At 34.4% G+C, this 21,538-nt stretch overlaps 2 protein-coding genes across 4 annotated transcripts in view; one reads left to right on the top strand and one right to left on the bottom strand.

The window, feature by feature from the left end:
* Positions 1-710: 710 nt before the first annotated feature.
* On the bottom strand, positions 711-13,399 carry LOC106670290 (carboxylesterase 5A-like). 2 transcript variants are annotated; one of them, XM_014400477.2, is made up of 11 exons: positions 13,023-13,399; positions 8,729-8,818; positions 8,510-8,668; positions 8,121-8,454; positions 5,160-5,353; positions 4,941-5,103; positions 3,667-3,866; positions 3,471-3,615; positions 1,787-1,925; positions 1,453-1,721; positions 711-1,382 (listed from the first exon to the last, which is right to left on the bottom strand). In XM_014400477.2, exons 1-11 carry the CDS (start codon positions 13,176-13,178, stop codon positions 1,258-1,260), a joined length of 1,974 nt encoding a protein of 657 aa, XP_014255963.1. In that variant the 5' UTR covers positions 13,179-13,399; the 3' UTR covers positions 711-1,257. The 2 variants fall into 2 exon arrangements, with proteins under 2 accessions (XP_014255963.1, XP_014255965.1); XM_014400479.2 differs by lacking the exon at positions 13,023-13,399 and adding an exon at positions 11,060-11,166.
* Positions 13,400-18,624: 5,225 nt separating this feature from the next.
* LOC106670284 (protein spitz-like) overlaps positions 18,625-21,538 on the top strand; it is a 106,421-nt gene continuing 103,507 nt past the window's right edge. The window contains exon 1 of one of the 2 annotated variants that reach the window (XM_024225187.1): positions 18,625-18,814. The gene's annotated coding sequence lies outside the window, so the exon portion shown is untranslated. Of the gene's footprint in view, positions 18,819-21,538 lie in introns of both variants that reach the window. The other variant, XM_024225188.1, reaches the window with a different exon arrangement.

Raw genomic sequence — 21,538 nt, 5'->3', positions numbered from 1 at the left:
TTTTTTAAAGAACAAGAAGAAGAATTGAAGCACTTAGAAACTAAGTTTTTAAAAATGGCAAAAAGGAGGGAAAATTCAAAAGGTGGGTTGAGATGGGAAGTTAGATTAAAATTATAGCACATTATAATAAACTAATTGTATAAATGAGAAATTATTTCTTTGAATTAGAACTGTCATAAAATGTTAAACAATCTTTGAAAAAAAACAAAAAAACTTAAATTTAAATGTCGTGCCATAACTAATTGTAGGATACTTATAAGGACGGTTGATAGATCTTGTCCACTCTACAAAGAAAAACTCATAAAATTATTACGGTTGAAGACATCAAAATTTTTAAAAATAATCTCTAATTGCTGATGAAGGGGAACTAAATATTCCTAGAAAGTCATTCAATTAATTAAGGTTTTTAGTTGAGATAAAAAAGTAATGGCACGAGCGGGATTCGAACCCACGACCTTCGGCTAGATACGCCGCTGCTCTACCACTTGAGCTATCGTGACCTCGATCCACTCAGACACCAACTTCCCATCTCAACCTCACCTTTTGAATTTTCCTTCCTTTTTGCCATTTTTCAAAATTGGTGCCCGAGTGGATTGAAGTCACGATAGCTCAAGTGGTATAGTAGCAGTGTATCAAGCTGAAGGTCGTGGGTTCGAATCCCGTTTGTGCCATTGACTTTTTTAACTCAACTAAAAACCTTAATTAATTGTAATATATTAATTGGTCAAGCGGACCACGAAATTAGTGAATTTAATAAGTTTTTAATGTTTCCCAAAACTTGTGAAATGTAAGGTCTTTTTTAAAATAACACATTCAATTGCTTTATTTGATTTGTCATTCTTTATCCAAAGTTGTTTTAAAATAGCTAATAAATTACTAAATAAAACTAGATTTTTTTCTAACATGAATTTTACATCTATATTGAATTGTGGTTGTCGCACCATTACTATTTTTTGAAACCTAAGATGTGCACCACAAACACACACACTCTCATTTTCTCTCTCCGTTTATATTATATAAAATGACAGTGATTTAGAAATTACGATTAACAAAAATAAATGGTAACAAAATTTCTTGTAGTGAAAAGGAGTAAAAAGTCATTGTTGGTAGGCATTCTCCGGCAGGAACAGCTATAGCTCTAGTTGCTTATTTCTAGAACTTGTTAGACGTCAGGTTGTACATCCAACTGTGTGAGGGTAGATTAAGGACACTGATTGGTGGAAGGTTGTCCTCTGGGCTGCTCCTGCCTTCGTTTTGTCAGAACATATCGCGTTCCCGTTCTGTCACATGTTTCTTGAGCAGGACGACACACACGATGAGAAGGACGAGTAGGACGATAACAAAACAAATGAGTGTATACATCGCACTTCGATACGGCAAGTCTAAAACAAGACGGAATGAGGAAATATGCACGTTTTCTTTAATTTTATAAATTTTTTTGTTTTAATTTACCTTTTGTTAATTGTGTATCCCTTGCCCTCTGGCTCTGAATTATGCTATTCTGCTGGTTGTGGAGATCATGGAGGTCGGGGAGAAGATCGTTCCAGAGGCGTATGGTATATTTGCTCATGGCATCCTTGGCGAGAGACATACTAGGCAGACGCATAACTGTTTGAGTTAACGGAAGGCTATTATCTGACCGGAAAATCACATAGTTGTCCTCATTCCACACATAGCGCCTCCAAGGTATACCGTAACCGTACGGGCTCAAGCTTAAACTTCTAGAATAAGACAATAATGTACACTGAATCTAAAGATGTGTGTCTCTTGTTTAATCATGTTTTACCCTTTCCTGATAAATTCAACCCAGAACCGTCTCATCACAGTGCTGAGTCGTTCTTCAGACGAAGTGAGCCGGATCCGTCCTACCTTTTTCAAGAGAGGTGGGCCAAAGAGGAAAAGCAACTCCTCACCATGACCTGAACCTAAGCAGCATAAAATCAACTTTATAAATACATATGTGTCAAATAATAGCATATTTGAAACCTTGTGATAATAAAAAGAAAGATCAAAACCTAGAAAAGATATGCTTCAGAGATATTGAACATAACAAAGTTGGCCGTCTTGGGTTTATGTTTGCATAAAAACAAGCTTCTCAAAAATTTGGCAGAGTGCAAAGATTAGCAAATAAATGCAACTCAGGAGCAATGACAACACCCCATCACTTTATAAACAGTACACCTACCTCCACTGACAACATACATACTTCAGTGAAATATACAAGGGGATAAATGAGGCTGCTACCAGGCCTTCCACACCTCGACCTGAGTATATCTATTGAGCTTTATTTTTTATAACTCATGGCCAGCTTCATGTGGCTGCCTGGTGTAGGATCTTACTTAAGGCTTTTCCTCCCCTAGTTGCAAGAATCTACACATACAACCCTTCTGTGTTCTCTTTTTCCTGCCAGTATTTTTTCTGTCAGTACTACTGTCCGATGCATGTGCTTTCTTATTGTGCCCAGTTAGTTCAACCAGAATTCTGGTTACCTTCCAGTAACTGCTTGGTAAGTCTTGTGGATGGCCCTTCTATGAATCACTTCATATGCCTGGATGCTCCACCAAGTTTTGGACTCATTAAGGGTCCATTTCAGATGCTAGGCCACAACAGGGCTCAGGACATAGATAATTCATATTAGCTCCTTTTTTGGTCATGTCCACTTTTTCATTGCCTCTATGTACTGAATGCCCAGGGACCACCAGGACAGGGCATTGGTGTCACTGATTTCTACCAGGGATTCCATACAATTCCAAAGCTTTTTGCTTTTAGCTCACATAAGGAGTGGCCTGTCAGAGAAAATGGCCATCTTCCTGAAATGTGTTCTTATTTTATTTCTGCGCAGTGTTCAATTGCTATGATTTCAGACTGGAAAACTGAAACGCATCTACCTATTACACCTACCTTCATTGGAAACATATACAATGATTCTCTGTTGAAATACACAAAAGGAAGCTAGGTAAAGCTCAGACTCCAGAAACAAACAAAATTGGATGGGGACTAAACATTTTGGGCTAGTACAATAACAAATAAAATGAGACAACGATTCCTGGAAATGGTAACTGACTAAAAAAACCAAGGAAACATTGTTTGCAACATCATACCAATTTTTTAACAGACTAAATAAATAAAAAAATAAAATACAATTATAGGTGGCTCCAAAACCAGTGAAGGGTCCAGGAAGGGTGCAAGTTCAAAATATGAAACTCATTCGGAAAGTATACCTCATATTATCTTCCAACGTGAAACACCTGATCAATGATGACAACATAGGGTACTGTGAGGACTCAGGAAAAATAATTGAAGCAGTATCAGTCAATGACCTACTACTTCTCTAAAAAAAATGGATTTAGTTGAACTGAACTAAGCTTTGAAAAGCATAATAAGTCAAAAACTGCGTGCTTCACAAAACCTTCCTAGTATTTTCATTGTCATAAAATATTGTCATAGTTTAAAACGAAAAAAGTTATTACCAGAAATGTTGAGATGGTGATAAAGATGGTTCTCTTCTTGTTCAAACTGGTAAGCATATACAGTACTCAGCGGATTTATAGTCGTATTTGACAGGAAAGATAGCTGTTTTCTGTGTGGAGCTGTGAATTGTGAATCTGTAAAAAACTAAAAGGATTTTTCATATAGTTTTATAAATGCTTTGCGTGTTCTACTCACGTCAATAAGCTTTGATATCAAAGACGTCGTGTCCCCATCTTTGACCAGATCCAGGTAGTACCATTGCAATATGGTTTGTAACTGTTGAAAGTTGTTCAAATCGGACAGATTATACTTTTGTATCACAGACGGGATTATGCTAGACAAGAATAGATGCTTAAGCTGGAAGAAGTCTTGCTTAAACAAGTCTGTCCACTGGGCTGAAATAATCATTTGTCCAAATAAAATGTCTTTAATTGTTTTATTTATAAATAAACATAAAATCACATCAAATATTATGGCAACATGAAAGTAACACAATACAAAAATTACCAATGTACATATTTTTTGTCTGTATAAAAAATATATATATTCTTGCAATTTTTTTGGATGGAAATGGAAAAATCTGTTCAGGCACTTTTCAATAGGACAGAGTTCAAAATAGCTTTATTAGAAGAAAAATGAAACAAAATAAATTATGTATTAATTACATAAACATTATACAGGGTAATTATTCAGAAATCGTGAAATGCAGTCTAGTGTGATGTAGGTTTCAGAAAAACATTTTCTTTTTCGTGCCAACGTTTCGATCTTTATTGAGATCATCTTCAGGGCTCAAAGTGTTTGTCTTCTGTGTAATTGTGCCATTTTTGCGTGTCGTGTTGTGACTCTCAACACGACACGCAAGAATGGCACAATTGCACAGAAGACAAACACTTTGAACCCTGAAGATGATGTCAATAAAGATCGAAACGTTGGCACGATAAAGAAAATGTTTTCTGAAACCTACATCACACCAGACCACATCTCACGATTTCTGAATAATTATCGATTAACGGTCATTAATCACTCACTACACATTATACAGGGTGTCAGACCTACTCATGTCACAAACTTTGCTAGCGAATTATACACCTCAAATACAACAAAAAAGTTTGTTTGAAAAATGGTCTGATTCTCAACCCTTTCAATGTTTTATATTTTTTTCAACTATCTACGGTTTTCATCATAAATCTACTTGTACTAACTTGAACTATTGATTTTTGGGGAATAAAAAAAAAGTGTTAAATTTCCTTTAAAAAGGCATCCTTCTAGAACTTTCAATTTAATTTTGGGTAAAAAAAAACACCAAATCTTTCAAACCCTGCAAAATTTAAAACAAAATTAGTAAACAATTTGTGTGTGTGCGCGTTTTGTGTACACCTATGCAAATTGTGCTTTTTACTGAATTTTCGATGATTATATAAATCATAGTTTTACAAAACTTAAATTAACAATTAAATACTACTACTTACAAATTGCCACTATCCCGTCGTTCATAGTTATACCACTCATGACCGGGATTTTGAGGAAATTGCCCTTGGCATAAGCTTCGTCCGGCGCCATCGGCAGGTACTGTTCTGTCTCAGGAAGGAAGCTATCAATGACAGGAAGGGGGAGTTCTGTCCAATTGCCACCCTGGATTGTCAAATTTCAGACATTATGAAACGGCAATGCCACAATTGTATAATTACCATGTAAAGCATTTCGTAAGCTTTCAATATCTCCTCAGCACTCTTCGACTGGAGGCAGTTAAGCATCGAATGGACTTTCTTAGAAAAACAGCCAAGGCTTTTGGCTATCTCTTTTGAAGCGTTCGAAGGGTTGTTCGACTTAGACCAGGGCGAAAAAACATTCCCCGACATCAATATTGCTTTATGGAATAGACCTAAATACAAGACACAGTATTAAATAAATTATGTTTATTTTAAATCTTGATCGGTCTTGTCTGTTCTGCCCACCGAAGCAAAGCTCTGGGGCTTTCAACAACTAAGTCTTTTCAGCCTACAATGCAGTTTTTAACCTAACATCACACTCAAACTCTCACACTTCTTAAATACAGTCAAAAATATAAAATTTCATTGTAAAACTAACTGGTCGATCAATTCGGTACTCGATATATAAACTGTACGACTAATCTAATTGAGGGTCTCAATATTATATTGACCAACTCTAATAGCATTTAACACAAGGTATATTACATGAAAAAGTATAAAAAGTAAAGTAAGTTCTGTTATAAAAGAGGACTTAATTATCTGTTTGGTGTAACGGACAAAAGGGCCAGACTATTGACAATTTTTCCCCCCAATTATTCTCAAATAAAAACATAAAAAAAATATATACAGTTGAGCATCCCGGTATCCTCCCAAAATTGGAAAAAGAACCCAAAGATTTACTGCAGACGGTGAAAGAGTATGTGATGTTTTTTTAACGAACTAGACACAAACTATAAAACTAATCTAAATGAACCATTGGTCCTCTCCCACCATATATTCACACTAATAAATACTTTACAATTAATTAAGGTTTTCAGTTGAGATAAAAAAGTTAATGGCACAAGCAGGATTCGAACCCACGATCTTCGGCTTGATACGCCGCTGCTCTACCACTTGAGCTATCGTGACCTTGATCCACTCGGACACTAACTTCCCATCTCAACCACACCTTTTGAATTTTCCCTCCTTTTTGCCATTTTTCAAGGACACGATAGCTCAAGTGGTAGAGCAGCGGCGTATCAAGCCGAAGATCGTGGTTTCGAATCCTGCTCGTGCCATTTACTTTTTTATCTCAACTGAAAACCTTAATGTAAGATATTAATTCGTCAAGCGGACCATGAAACTAGTGAATTTAATAAGAAACTAATAAATACTTTCAATGAAATTTTAAAAAATGATTATCTACAAATAATGTGTAAAGTAGAAAAATTCTATTTCTTCAAAATATTAGAAGGGATCAGGATCGAACCTCAAGACTCACTGCTATGTTCAAGCACAATTTTAATATCAGGAGGCATTCCTACTTAATTCTTTATATGGAGCCTTATGGTGATAGAATCAATGATTTTTTAAAATACCCTACATAAATATAATACATAAACTATAAAGCTAATTTAAGTCAACCATTGGTGCTCTCATATTATAAATTCACACTAGTAAATACTTTCCGTAAACTTTATTAAAAAAAATTACTATGTAAAATAATATGTACAGTGAAGAAGCCCAAGCCTGAACTAATCGGGGCAGACCTGTTTGGATGAACAGAAATACGGCTAAGCTAAGATACAGATGGGTCAAATGAAAAACTGAACAAACAAGAAAAAGTATAAAAAAGCATACATAAAAATTCAGTATATAAAAACTTAAAATTCAGTATATAGATAACTTTTAAAAAAAGCTTAGTGAGAAAGGGTGGCAATTCCATATCGATTAATGTGCCAAAGACAGATGGCTGTCAGACAGTGAGAAAGACAAGATTCTGACCATAATTTGTCCTATGTTGGGAATGTAGAACAGGAGCAGAGATGGCGCTGTGGGTCCCTAATACCAATACAGGATTTGTTATCCTATTGTTAAGTATCTTCCGTAAGAACAAGGTCAAAGTCAAAATTCTGTCTTCCGAAGAGTACAGTCTGACCGAATTCAGCTTTTCTATATAAAGGAGCTCACTGATGACAAGTATATTGTCATAAACAGCAAATATTTAGATACCCTCCTTTGTACCTTCTTAATCATGAGCAATCCACATAGAGTTGATGAAGATGGGGTGAGTATGTGGATTCACTTTTTGTTAATGATAGTTCTACTTACACATTTTGAAAAATCTGTGAGTAGAAACATTATTCACAAAAAGCGAGCAATCCACTTTTTGATCCAGGTGACCAAGTAATACTTGCATATTCCAAATGGCAACAAATGATTGGAAAAGGATTTTTATGGTAAATACATTTTTAAAAACTACCGTCAGCCTTTTAATGAAGCCCAAGCTTTCAAATGCTTTAAAAGTTTACTAAGAAATAAATGCACAGGCCCACAAACTTAAAAGTCTTGAAAAAGCTGGCCAAGAGTTAAAGTGTAGGTTGGTTTTTTTCTAATACTTTGATCCAACTATCCTTTCTGTTTTGGTTTGTCAGACATTTACCAGGTTCTCGATTATTGTTAAAAACCAAAAGGATACGAAAGATGACAACAGCAAGGATAGGCAGACCAAAATGTTTATAAAAAAACTGGGTTCATTACCCAGGCTTCAAGAGAAAATCTCATAATTTCAGGTTGAAAGTGCAGCAAAATCAGCTTAGTTTAGTGGCAAGACCACAATAACTGAAGTATAATTTGAATTTAACTGGAAAATACAATAAAAAGGTAGGTTTTGCAAAATAAAAACTTCTTTGCCAACCAAAATGTGTTCAGGTTAGCTCTACTCTACAACAGAAGACCTCTATATCTGCCAAAAATCAGAAGAGTTGACCCAGATGGGTCACAGCTGTGCAAGTACAGTTTTCATATTGGGTGACATTCCTTGTCACTCTAGGAATGACATTTTAATTATTTGGGACACATTGAGGAACTGCTGGTTGACACACAGTCACCCACATATGACCTATTGTTGTTATTATAATTATAGAATAATACATGTTTTTTCCTTGGTTTGTTCCTTACCTTGTGTCCTTGGTGATATTAGGTGATAAGCGATACTTGTTGCTCCTGCAGAGTGGCCCATGAGAGTAATACTCCTTGGATCTCCTCCGAACTGCTCGATGTTTTCGCGGACCCACACAAGAGCAAGATACTGGTCGAGGAGCCCGACGTTACCCCTTGCTTCTGTATTTTCCAAGCAAAAGAATCCAAAAACGTTGAGCCTGTAGTTGGCCGAAACGATGACGATACCCTCTGCGGCAAGATCCTCGCCAGGAAACCGGCCTGAGTATCCCGTAACAAAACCCTCACCTTCAAAAAATATAACAACTGGAGCATTTTTATAGGTGAGGGCGGCCTAAAAATTTAAATATATTATTTATGGCTGATGACTAATAGAGATATTTCCTTACCTCAGATGTCCAAACATTTAAAGTAAGACAGTCCTCATCCTGCATCGGCTTCACTCCAAAATTTGGTACTAGTTCATGTAAAGGTTGGACACAAGCAGGTCCAAAGTTATCTGCTGAAAAAGGCTCATTTTCTGACCATCCTCCATGTTTTTCAGGAGACTGAAAAGGGGCAATAGTTTATTTATTGGGAAATTACTTAAACTATCTCCAAAAACATACAGCAAATCGTAAAGGCCCAAGTGGTGGGGCTGCATATGGAACACCCAAAAAAGCATATATCTTTATACGACTCTCAGTCACTATTTTCACCTAAAAATTTATGTAATTAATTAAACAACCAATTTTCTAATAAAAAAACTTAGGTTTGTATACAAATTAATTCAAGCTACACAAACTACAGTTTAATCATTTAGTGGTGCAAATTAAAAAAAAAAAAGTTAAACAAAAGCCTAATTTAATAGGGTTTTATTTATCCTGAATATCTTGTATTATCAACATATTATAGGTTGGTTCAAGCATAATGTTGTATTTATCATACATAATATATCAGTGTAGCACAACACATTTTGTTTTGATTCGCCAATATTATTAAATTCATCAACTGTCCTACAAGACTAGATAGGTCACACAACTACTTGATGTGATGTACAGTCCCATACCTAGTATCAAAGTTATCTGTCATAATAAGAACATCATCAGCATAAAGAATTATCATTTTTTTATTTTCCCTTTAGAACACATAGTGTAACATTTTAAAAAAATCTTCAAATGGTAGCGGGCCCTAAAGAAAACACTACCTAATCCCACAACAATTTCACTCTCTCTCTATCTCTTCTCTCTCTCTCTCTCTCACACACACACACACACACATTAGCAGTAGTCATCTAAATATGTCCTTTTTTTGGAGAGGTACTGGTTCATCAGTTTATTATAATGATTTTAATACACTGCCTCCAAAATATTTGGTAGAATGCAGTTTATACAAAAACAAACAGTGCAAACAGCAGTGGGCTCTGGAGATATCACTGTATTCTCCAAGAGAGTATGCTTATTCCAAGTATACTCTCTCTCTAGAAATGATGATTGGTGGAGTGAGTGCGGAGTTCAATCTTTTTAAAAAGCATTACTCACACACACACACACATACACTCATTCGCAGTAGTCATCTAGATATGTCTTTTTTTTTAAAGATGCTGGCTCATCAGTTATTATAATGATTTTAATTCACTGCGTCCAAAATACTTGGTAGAATGTAGATTATACAAAACAAACAATGCAAATAGCATTGTGATCTGGAGACAACACTGTATTTTCCAAGAGAGTATCTCTATTCCAAGTATAATCTCTCTCTCACTCTCCTTCTCTCTCTCTCTCTCTCTCTCTCTCTCTCTCTCTCTCTCTCTCTCTCTCTCTCTCTTCATTTAATAATAACAAAAAATCCATCTGACATTCATGCATATGGTCAATGTCAGGTGCCTGGTATCCCATTCCATGATATTATTTTTTGCTGCATCAAAATAAAACCACCCCCAAAAATACCCATATACAAAACAATAAGAGATCTTAAGAATGTTAAAAATATTGAACTACAAAATGGTTTCGTGGACTTAAATCTAGATGATATTCTAAATTTAGATGATGTGAATGAAATAGTAGAACTTCTAAGTACAGCACTCCGACCTAACAGATAAATATTTGCCATTGAAAACGGTTAGAATAACAAAAAATCCTGCACCCTGGCTTAATGATGAGATTAGGTCAATAATGGCCAAAAAGGGATTTGTTAAATAAAAAATATAGAAAATATAAAAACCTTAAAGATCAAATAGAATATAGAGTACTGAGAAATAAAACTAAAAATTTAATCAATAATGCCAAATATAGATATTTTAAGAATCAGATTAACAATGCGAAGGAGCAAAAAGAATTCTGGAAAATCTTGAATAATGATGGAATAGGTAAGAAGACTAAAGATTTTGTGGAACCCAGCGTAGATTTAAATGAGTTAAATAAATATTTCGCAAACATGGGTAAAAATCAAGGACCTGACCCAGCACTAGTCAATATTTATAAAAATAAAAATAAAAATGATAACAAGAATAAAGCGGAAACATTTCAGATTAAGCACGTTACTGAGAGTCAAATAGTGAAAGTAATAGACAGTATAAAATCGAAATCTGCTGGGCCAGACAATATTTTGAATTTCCTTATCAAAAACATAAAAAATAGAATTGCTAAGTACTTATGCAGCATATATAACAGATGCATTGATGAGGGTTTTTACCCTGATAAATGGAAAAAATCGTACATAATTCCCGTTCCAAAAACTGTTCCACCTGAAGATTGTTCATCATTCAGACCTATAAATATTGTATCAGTATTAGGCAAAGTCTTTGACAAATTAATATTCGAACAATTAGTTGACTTTATAGAGAAAAACGGCATCCTAAATTGTAATCAACACGCATATAGAAAAGGACACAGCACAGAATCTGCATTGGTCCAAGTTGTGGACGAAATAAAAAAAAATATAGATGACAGGAAGCTGACCATTTTGATATCATTGGATTACTCAAGGGCGTTTGATTCAGTAAACAGAGAAGTGCTACTATCCATACTTGATTCAATGAATTTTTCTGATAAAGCCTTAATGTTGTTAAGGTCAAAAAGATTGCAAAGGGTTAAGGTGGATAGTGGGAGAATGTCTGACTGGACTTTGAATGATAATGGCATTCCACAGGGATCAACTGTCTGCTTTGCTATTCGTTGTCTATGTTAATAGCATATCACAGTGTATAATTCATTCCAAGCATGTGATGTACGCTGATGATCTTAATATATCCATGAGCTTTAGTTTGGGTGACTTGGAGAATGGTTTTGGAAAAATTATTGAAGATTTAAAAAGAATTGATAATTGGAGTACAAGCCATAGTCTTTGCTTGAATCCAAGGAAGAGCAAAATTATAATCTTTGGTAATCAAAGACTACTATCCAAGGTTAAGTATGACTCATTGCCCGAAGTAAGAGCTAATAATGAAAAAATCCCTTATGCCAAAAACGCGAAAATATTAGGTTTAATTGTAGAAAGCAACTTATCATGGAATCGGCAAGTAAAAAAAATTTGTAATATTATATATTCTAAAATGTACAGACTAAAAAAAATATTTAATCACTACTCACAAAACATAAAAAAGTGTATTGTAAAAGTATTTATTTTTCCTTATTTAAACTATGGCATACAGGAAATGTCGAACCTGAATTGCAAAAACATGAAAGATCTCCAAGTTACGCAAAATATGTGTTTGAGATACATACTAAAATTAAAATTTGATGATCGAGTGTATGAAAAGTACAAGATTTTATCTGTACTAAAAGTCAAACAAATGCAGGATTTCAAAATATTGAGCATGTTGTCTAATATTCTGAGATTAAAAGTACCTGAAAGTCTGTATAATAAATATATTTTTTTTAGAAATGAAAGTAGGCATTCCGATTCAAAAATAGTTATTCCTTTGTGTAAAACAAAATTGTATCATAACTCATTTTTCCAGAAATCCATAAGACTATATAATGATTTAAATGAAAATATATGTTTGTCAAGCCACAGTAAATTTAAAAATAGATATAGACTAAGGTTGTTGGACAATTACTAACTAACGTATCTGTTTATAAACATAAAAACATAATATAATTTAATTTATTAGATATAATGTAATTTATTTGAATGATTGTACATAATTAATAAGATCGATTGTGATATTTAATTGTGATAGAAAATGGGTATTTATGAATTAGTGAAGGAAATGTAATTAAGAATACAGAAAAAAGCCAATGATATTATTAATAATGTATATAGAATTAATAACTATTAATAACTTAAGGTATTAACTAGGTGTCTGTGTGTGCTAATAATGAATTGTACTGAATATGTGTAAATCTCGTTAAATGTAAGAGTGGTTTATGTAAACCAAATTTTGCGAGAATAAATAAATCATTAATCAATCAATCAATCAATCTCTCTCTCTCTCTATCTATCTATCTATCTATCTATCTATCTATCTATTCTTCTTCACAGAAGGGCGAGAATTATGCCTGCCTGTTTTCTCCTCATTCTCTCACTCATTCACTCTCTCTGTTTATCTTTTTCCTTTTCTTTGTCTTCTCTCTCTCTTTATATTTTTATTTTCCTTGTAATAACATTTCCAAAACAAAGTCCAAAATGCTTAGTAAATTATACAAAAATAAACAGAGTAAATAGGAGTGGTCTCTGGAGACAGCCTTGTGATATCGAAGAGCTTTTTTTTCCCAATCATTCTCTATATCTATCAGTTCTGAGCAATTAATCAGCCATAGGTGGCAATTCCTGCAAGCAACATTACCCCTTCATATATAAGAACTAGAAGGTCTACGATAATTGAAGAAAAGGTGGCAAATTAAAAGAAAACGTGTAGTGCTGTTTATTAACGTGCGAATCTTGTATCAATTGTGCAATCTATTGTTAAAAGTGACGAACCCCTTTGAGCGTGCCCTGTTGTATTTTTACAACGGGCTCTTGGGGGGGAGTGTGAAGAGCCTCGACGCCGGCCAAAACGGCGAGCGCAAAGAGGACGCGGTCCGGCTGAAATGAGGAGGGTCGCCTCGCCCTCATCCTCATCCTCGTTCTCATCATCCCGAGTTGGGCCAGAGTCAGAACCAACGACGACCAATTTCGCCAATCGTGGAATGGTCAGTCTTGTCCGCCGCCTCACAAACTCTACTCGCTCACTTTTCAACGCAATTGGCGACCCCCACCGGCTTTGAACGACTTCCGGCCGCTGTTGTTCCGCCGCACGGTTTCCGCCCGCCGTCCGGTTCCACTCCAGTCACAAGGACGCTCTCATTCCGATAAACGAAAATACCTTTTTTTCATTACAATCGGCCGCCGAGGAGTTCTTCAACGACCAATAGGACAAAGATTCGTTGTCCCATGGGTTGGTTATTTGTGCCCAGCCTATTCGATTTGAGGCCTTTCCGTTCTCTATTTACTAAAAAATACAGCGGTTAACATTCGCAGGCTTGACTTTAGCCATTTCCATAAAATATCCCAGGAAACCGAGGCTGAGAGCCTTGAGCAATGCTTTGATCAAATAGTACCATTGTGCACCTCCCAGTATGGGTCACAGGTCATTATATAGTCACAAGGATTTATTAGTCTCGATAGCCTTGATGGTGACTACTCAGATATTCATATTGACTACTCATTCATTGAGCTTTTGACATCGATATATTCTTGGCAGAAACTAAGTAGCTTGACATTAGCCGTTTCCAAAAGCTGTACATAAACTGACGCAAGAGGATGAGGGTGAAAATCCTTTTAGACAATTCCAAATTATGACTAGATTAGATTAGATTTGTTGACGAGGTTGAAAGCCTTGCACAGCATCCATCAAATATGGACATCTTACTATATGGCCACGAGCTTTTATTAGTCTCCATAGCCTTGATGGTGACTATTCAGATCTATTTATTGATTTGAGTTTTTGAGATCGATATATTCTTGGCAGAAACTAAGTAGCTTGACTATAGATGTTTCCAAAAGGGCATGGGCGATTGAAGACACGGTAGCTTAGGTGGTAGAGCAGCGGCGTATTTAGCCGAAAGTCGTGGGTTCGAATCCCGCCTGTGATACAAATTTTTCATTTCGAAAAAATTGTGTATAATTAATTGAGTAATTATATAATTAAGAAGAAGCTGATAAAAATAATTAAAAAGTTGGCTACAGACGTATCTAAAAGCGGTATATAAATTGTCGCAGGAGGGCGATGGTTGAAAGCTTCTTCGACACCTCCAAAATTTGCCTAGGTTAGATTTGTTGACGGGGTTGAAAGACTCGAGTACTGCATCTATCAAATAGTGCTATTGTGTACCTCCTTGTATCGGTGATCATGGCTCCTGTAAAGGTGCCCCTCCTCGGGCCTGACATGCAGGACTGCAGGATGTGCAGAATAAGTTTCTGAGCTTGCGACCGACTCGGCCCGATATACACGCATATCCGAACTGCACAATGCTACAAACTTGTTGTTGGTGCTGGAATACATCAGAGATGCCACTATTAGATTTTTTAAGCAATGCGAAGCCAGTACCAGTACAATGCAAACCAGTATAATCTGTTGCCAAATAGGCAACTATTACTTGGACGACAAGTACATGCCCAGGAGAATAAAGAACGATCTTATAAATTGTCCAAAATAGCTGGTGGTCTTTTTAATCAAATATTTTTTCCCCTTGATAAAAAAAATGTAAATAATAAAAATTTTGTTATATTTTAACTAGCTGGAGGTAAGTGTCGCTAGACAGAAACTCCACCATTTTATACTATGTATAATGTATATATTTATAAATAAAATTCTGTTCTGTTCTGTATGGGTTACAGGTCAGTATATAGTCACAGGCAATTTATTATTTATTTATTTATTATAACTCCAACAGAAAGAATCTACAAGAGGAGTAGTCAAAAAAAGGCACATAATAACAAAAAGAACAAATGAACAATTAAGCAATAATAACAAAAACACAAGGCTTAATGATTCAAGGCAAGTAAACATTTTAATTTAACTTTAACTGAATTCAAGGAATCGCGAAATACATCTATTTCATTAGAATAATAATTCAGCAATCTCATTATCCTCGGTAGGGGTGAATTTAGTCCATATTCTGTTTTGTAGTGTGGAACAAAGAACAAATTATGGTTCCTAAGTGGTCGCTGAGGATATCAATGGCCCCATTCCACAATTTCCAACCCCAAATGAGATCGGCAAAAATACGGCGGGAGCTAAGCGAATCAAGACCAAGCCAGTTCAGTCTTTCCAAGTAATTCAGGTGTGCAAGATCAAATCTGATGGCCATTATCCTGGTTGCTTTCTTTTTACTTTTTCCAAGTCGCTAATCTCACCAACGTAGTAAGGGGACCACACGACACTTGCATATTCCAGATGGTTACGAACGAGGGATTGATATAATATTTTAACTGCCAAGATGTTTTTAAAATCTCTAGAAAACCTAGTAATAAAGCCAAGATTGCGTAGAGCCTTACTTCGAATCTGTTTGATATGGTCACTGAAATCACCCTTTCTGCTGAAAACGACACCAAGGTCGGAGGTAGTGTCAACCTTTTCCAATCTCTGCCCATCAACGAAATAGTCAAAACATCAAAGTCACAGGTCGGATATTTTTAGAAAGTTTAATTACCTTGCATTTGTTAATATTCAAAAGAAGACGATACTACTCACACCAATTATTGAAGCAGTCCAGTTCCCTCTGTAAACCAACACAGTCGTGAGTAGAAGACACTGAATTAAAAAATTTTATAATCATCCGCCAATAAAGAAAACTTACAATCCTTGAATATATTACAGACATCATTGAAATAAACAAGAAATAATATGGGCCCGGAGTGAGAACCCTGAGGTACGCCAGAAAATGTAGAAATCCTATCCGATACAGAGTTATTAATGAGAACAGAAAAAGAGCGACCACATAGAAATGATTCGATGAAGGATAACAAAGGATCACCAACTCCAAGGATTTTCAACTTAAACAGGAGAATATCAATGTCAACTCTATCGAAGGCCTTAGATAAATCTGTATATACAGCGTGAACACTATTTCCATTCTCAAGGGAATTAACAATAAAATCATAATAATGAAATAAATTTGTACTGGTGGATCTAACCCTTAAGAAACCATGCTGATTGATGTTAACATATGATCGAAAAGCCATGCTAAGGGCCTCAGCAAGAATGGAATCTAACATCTTGGCGAAAACAGAAGATTTGCAAACGGGTCTGTAATTAACAATCAAGTGGGAATTACTAGGGAATTTTTAGTCTCCATAGCTTTGATGGTAACTACTCAGAAATATTTATTGATTTGATTTTTTGAGATCGATACATTCTTGGAAAAATTGTGCTAGTTGTGAGAAAAAAATCACGACATATACAAAGAAAACTGAATTGGTTTCATTATAAATTTTTAAAAAATCATCTAGGATTTGCCTAAAAGTTACGCAAAAAACAAGTACACGAATGTTTAACTATAATAAAACATCTCCTGATGATTACTGTTATCCCAGTGCATATCCAAACACTAATCTACCTACTAATAAATTTTATGTCCCAGATGAAAAACTCTTTTCAAATTATCTATTTTACTCTCAACTTTAAAAAAACTCACGCAACTATAGGTTGCATGAGTTAAAAAATGAGAAAAAAATATTAGTACACTTGGATCTTTTTGCAAGTAAAACATTCCTTGAACTATATACTAGACTATCCAACAATACGTTTCGTGTAATTAATTATTCGTTGAAAAATTATTAGGTGTTACATTAAAATATAAAAATTGATATTTTTGTACGACAGAAAATTATTCATAAATTTATAGAGTGAGTGGAAAAACAGTTTTTAGTATGGTTGAACTAACTATCAGTTGATTGTTTTAATTTGGAATCTGTGAAAGATCGGTGGAAAATCAGCATAATTATGTTTAAGTATTAAAAGATAAAATTGTCTCGTTATTTCAGCAAGATTTAAGCTATTACCAAACAGGATTAAAATCATAAACTTATTCGACATACATATGTATGTAGGTCATATATAGGTATGTTAGGATTAGGATGAGTTTAAGACTAGTTCTAGCAATAATGTCGGACAATCTGGAAGACCAAGAAAAGCTTTGATGAGGCAAGTGTGTGAATTGGTTAGACAAATAAAAAAATACGAGAATTAGGGGACATGAGCTAGCAGAAGGCCATGTTTCATATTTTAGGACACATTTTACACAACGAACTATTGGTAATCCCGTTCAAAGGCAAACCGGCCAGACAAAACCTTTTAGATGTACTAAAAAACAGGACAAAAGGCTTAATTTTTCTAGAGAACCAAAAAGTCCCTAAATTTGTGGAAAATATTATTTTAGATAAATGTAATACTCAAACTATACAAATCCCCCTATGGGCCAACCTCTTATAGACCGTAGCTTCCTTTCATTTTATACACAATCTTCGAACGTCTTAAAAGACTAATTCCCAAAATTCGACTCCGAAAACTTAATTCCCATGTGGAGTTTCAATCTCAATCAAAAATGACAATTTAAAATGATAGCACTATAAGTTGCCGAAAGCTTGGTAAATCCAACAATTAATCTTCTTCTTTCTTACTCGGTGGGAATATAACCCGTAGAGGTTTATCGCCTTTTTATTACTTCAAATACCTCGCAGTAGCCAAAAAATGACAAACCGTAGTAAGTACAGAATTTGCGTACAAAATATTTAAAAAAAATAAATGTATAATGTAAACCAAATAGCTAATGATAAGTTTAAGAAAGGTCTATCTTAATAAAACCATCAATCAATCACTTTCACTCCCTCTCTCACTACCTCTCTCTCTCTCTCTCTCTCTCTCTCTCTCTCTCTCTCTTTCTCTCTCTCTCTCTCTCTATCTATCTATCAATCCATCTATCTATCTCTACTTTGTCTATCTCTGTTTCTTTACAGACGCGACAGAGGTGATTATGCCTGGCTGTTCGTCTTCCCTCAATCAATACAAAATTGCATTAATTTAAAAAAAAATTAAGAATTGCAATTTTCTCGTAGTTTTTTAAGTATATGAATAATTTTTGTCTTTCAAAAATGTCAATTTTTGTATTTTCATGTAAAACGTAATAATTTTTCAAGAAATAATTATACGAAACGTACTAATTTATTGTATAAAAAACATTTTAGTTGCAAAATAAAATTAAAGAAGGAAATCATTAAAAAAAAAAAAAAAAAACAACTAAATGTATGAATAATTTTTTGAATCAATGCAAAAGGCCAAAAAATAATTTCTTGTCAACTGTAATACAGCTGTTACTTGGCCACGCAATCACAAATTCACAACCTATTTATGAAAATCTATGTCATGGTGTTGAAATAAACGATGAAATGTACAATAAGACGAATAATAATGTGTTAAATAGAAAATTTTATTAATGTTTTTAATTTGTAATAAAATTGTAGTTGGTGATTATTGAGGCAATGTTGTTCAGATTCATCGAAAGATTTGAAATACCCGTACAATTTAGAAATGCTCAATTTTGAAATTCGCTCCTCCCCAAAATTGACTTCTTCATTACCCACGGTAAACCCTCTTTACACCTTATCAAAAATAGGTTATCACTGTGGTTTCTTGTCTTTATAAATGTTTGTTTTGTTAAATTATTATTGAGAAAAATTCCTTGTTTTACTTCTTTTGTCAGCTACCAAGGTGGAAAAAACCAAGACAACTCGTAAGTAAGCGAGGTTTTTACTATTGTAATATAATTAAAAACAAAACAATATTATTAACCGGTAAGATAGTTGCTTTTTCGGATTGAACTACTGATATTTTATGCTGAACAGTGGATTATCCCTTTAGACAGTATTTACTGGTAAACTGTTGATAAAAATCCCAAATATCCGTTCTTTTCAGACGATCTTCTATTATATTTGAACAGCAAGGGTGTTGTTTTATTGAGATTTTTTAGAAAATTTTATTATGGTTTTTATCCTTAAAACTGCTTAATTATACCAAGTGTTATAGTTTGTTTTTCCTGTGTTTGGGAATTTATTGAAATACGTGCCAACGACTTGAAAGTGTAAAGGCTAAAACTTCTGAACTTTGTCATTTTTATATTGATTTTACCCTTTGAAGAATTACTTGGATTTATTTTAGAAGTTAAGTTTAGATGCTTTACTCTCAATTTTGACTTTTAACCATACGAAAAACTAAAAATCTTACAATTTAAAAAAAAACCTAACCAGTATCGTCGTAGAATCAACTTATTTTATTTAATTTGGCGTAACGCCACATTTTTACCATTTAAGTACCCAAAAAATCCGATTTATCTTTGCGAATTTTTTATATAGTACCTAAATATATATAATTTTTGTTATAATAAATAGCACAGTCAAGTACAGAACCAGTGGAGGAAATTCTTTCTATGTATCTCATGATAAATAATTTCTTTGTTTATGTGCCCCGAAGACAATTTAAAACAACATTTAGGCGTTTCCAATTTGGAAAAATCAAAAAATACAGCCGGAATATAAAAAACACGTGCAAAGTTGGAGAAGAACTCGAAAGTGAAGTACACAAAAGTTTAAAACAAGTTCCGGCTGTACTTCACATTGTAGCAAGCAATAAGTTAAAAAAAACAGCAAATAACAAACTTTTTCGTTTTCATTCTTCTTTTGTTGACAACTTGAAGTGTGGTACATTGAAATCAACAGGTTCTTCTTATCCTCCAGGAAGGATTCTTTGATTTTTTTTCTCTGTAGATACGACGTTGCATACACCATTGCTTGCCTTAGATATCTTTAGTCGTCCCCATTTTCACTTTTAAGTCTTAATGTTATGTATATTGGCAATAATCTCAACATACTGTCAAGGCACATAATTTCACTAGAGATCTAGTCTTTTTATCTTTCTTTTAAGGTTGCCGAAGGTTTTGTCATTAGGCATTAAAAAAAGACTGCAAATATTTTTTTTTTTTTTTTAAGTTTTTGGATAACGTTATCTGTTCAAGAGAAATTCTCCCGGGCCATCTAAAAATGAAACCCTGTATATACGACATAAAACAATGACAATTTGTAAAAACAACAAACGAAGGATTTGGACTTTTTGGCGCTTAAATGGTAAATATAAGCAGTTAAACAAATTCTACTCTACTATGATACTGGAAATTTTTAAATTGCATGATACACTGACAAGGAAAAAATTCCACCCAATTGATGTTTTTAATGTTTTCTCAATAAAAGAAAATTCTGCCGTAATTTGTCTCATTGTTTTCACCAATAAATATTTGTTTAGGCTATGTTTTAAATTGGGAATATCAATTAGAGGTAAACAAAATTAATCCTTAATCCAAAACAAGGATAAAGGATTTTGCAATGTTTACTTTTTACGAAATTTAAAATGTTTCTTTAGTCTCATTTGAATTCTGAAACAATAAACTGTTTAGTTTTCTTCTTTGTTTTCTTAATTTCAATTTTTAAAGTTAAAAATGCCACTTAGTTCTGAGGATGTTGCGCGTGGTGTTGCACTTATTGATGATGGACGTTCCATCAGGTATGCGGCTATTGCCATCGGAGTCCCGTACAAAACACTGAGAGACGCCGTTAGACGTTCTTGAGAAATGTGTGGTGATTAGCACTCTCGACACGACAAGCAAGAATGGCACAATTACACAGAAGACAAACACTTTGAGCCCTGAAGGTGATCTCAATAAAGATCGAAACGTTGGCACGATAAAGAAAATGTTTTTCTGAAACCTACATCACACCAAACCGCATCTCACGATTTCTAAATAAATAAGTTCTTGAGAAACTGGGTTCTACCATAGAAGGCCCGGTTCAGGATGTCCTAGAGTAACAGAACCACAGGATGACCGTTTTTTGACGTTCAGAATTTTGCGAAACCGACACCTTACTGTTGTTCGAGCGATTCGTCACCTCCAGGAAGTTAGTGGTGTCCAAATTTCTGAACGCACTGCTCCATGAAGATTTAATCAGTATGGACCGATGGCTTTTCTCCCCGTAAGAGGACCAGAATTGACCAGAACACAGAGTTGCACGGCTGGCATTTGCTAGACAACACAGCCATTGGTCTTTGGACGATTGGTCTGCTGTATTTTTTACAGTGAGCGTAGGTTTGCTCTACGATCTCCAGATGGGCGTGAAAGAATGTGTAAAAGGCGAAATGAAAGGTACAAAGCTTGTAATTTTCCCCAGAGCCACCTTTTCAAAGTAGCTCAATGATGGTGTGGGCAGGGATTTTGATGGAGAGTCGCACAGAGTTGGTTCTTTTTTCTTCTTTTTTTTATTATTATATTTATTCTACATGCTTCATAAAAAATATTACATGTAATACAATAATCATAAATATAAATATATAAAATGTATATGTATATATATATATATATATGTATGTGTATATATATATATATGTATATATATATATATAGGTATGTTAA

This window comes from Cimex lectularius, unplaced genomic scaffold (genome assembly GCF_000648675.2).
Source record: "Cimex lectularius strain Harlan isolate CLEC.00 unplaced genomic scaffold, Clec_2.1 scaffold94, whole genome shotgun sequence".
Taxonomy (NCBI): Eukaryota; Metazoa; Arthropoda; class Insecta; order Hemiptera; family Cimicidae; genus Cimex; species Cimex lectularius.
Note: the sequence above shows the minus strand (reverse complement) of the source record. Positions and strands in the feature narration are given on the sequence as shown.